Below are 682 nucleotides of genomic sequence, written 5' to 3' on the forward strand. Positions count from 1 at the left end.
TTTGTTTTGTATTTTTTAAACCTTTCTTTTTATCTCTTTAAAGGTTGCTGCCTTTCCAAAAAAAAAATTAAATTGTTCACTTTTTGTTTGTTTATATTTTCTCTTCTAAGCAAGTCACTGAGTAGGTTGTGGGCCCCCATCTCTCCCTGTCACCTGCTCGGGCCACAGACACATTCCCCGAGACAGACAGACACCGACGCAGACACAGCCCCCTGAGAGTGCCCGGAGTCCCGGCCGCGCTGCGCACACCCCCCAGTCAGACTGCAGGCGGAGCCCTGCACCTCGACGCCACCCCGAGGCAGGTGCGAAGCCAGGGCAGTCTTTTGTTTGTTGTTTGTTTGGGGGGGATGATAAAGGGCTAGGAGTGGGGTTGAAATGGGGGCAACGCCATTTTCTCTTTATTCTTATCGCGATCACGTTCAGCTCTTGCTGGGAAAGCCACGGCAGCGACGACAATAGCCTGGAGCCTACCCGCTGGCCCGCTCGCCCGCCCGGGGCCCGGCTCGCCGGCCGTCGCCGCCGCCGCAGGATCCCAGATCAGAACATACTGCTCTTCACTAAAGCGGCTTTGGCACCGTTGGGTCTTTGGAGCGAAGAGAGGACGCTGGCGAAAGGGCCCCCGAGCGAATCCGGGATGGAGGTGATTGGGCCGGGGCCGGGAGCCCAGCCTTGTCCAGGGCCC

The 682-nt window shown here is 57.5% G+C and overlaps 1 protein-coding gene across 1 annotated transcript in view; it reads right to left on the reverse strand.

Moving 5' to 3' along the window:
- Positions 1-537: 537 nt before the first annotated feature.
- Positions 538-682, reverse strand: part of PHOX2B (paired like homeobox 2B) — a 2,881-nt gene continuing 2,736 nt past the window's right edge. Inside the window, exon 4 of the mRNA XM_007947174.1 lies at positions 538-677. Coding sequence (XP_007945365.1) covers positions 538-677 — 140 coding nt within the window. The remainder of the gene's footprint in view (positions 678-682) is intronic.

This window comes from Orycteropus afer, unplaced genomic scaffold (assembly GCF_000298275.1).
Source record: "Orycteropus afer afer isolate SDZICR_OR568_19922 unplaced genomic scaffold, OryAfe1.0 scaffold00176, whole genome shotgun sequence".
Classification (NCBI taxonomy): domain Eukaryota; kingdom Metazoa; phylum Chordata; class Mammalia; order Tubulidentata; family Orycteropodidae; genus Orycteropus; species Orycteropus afer.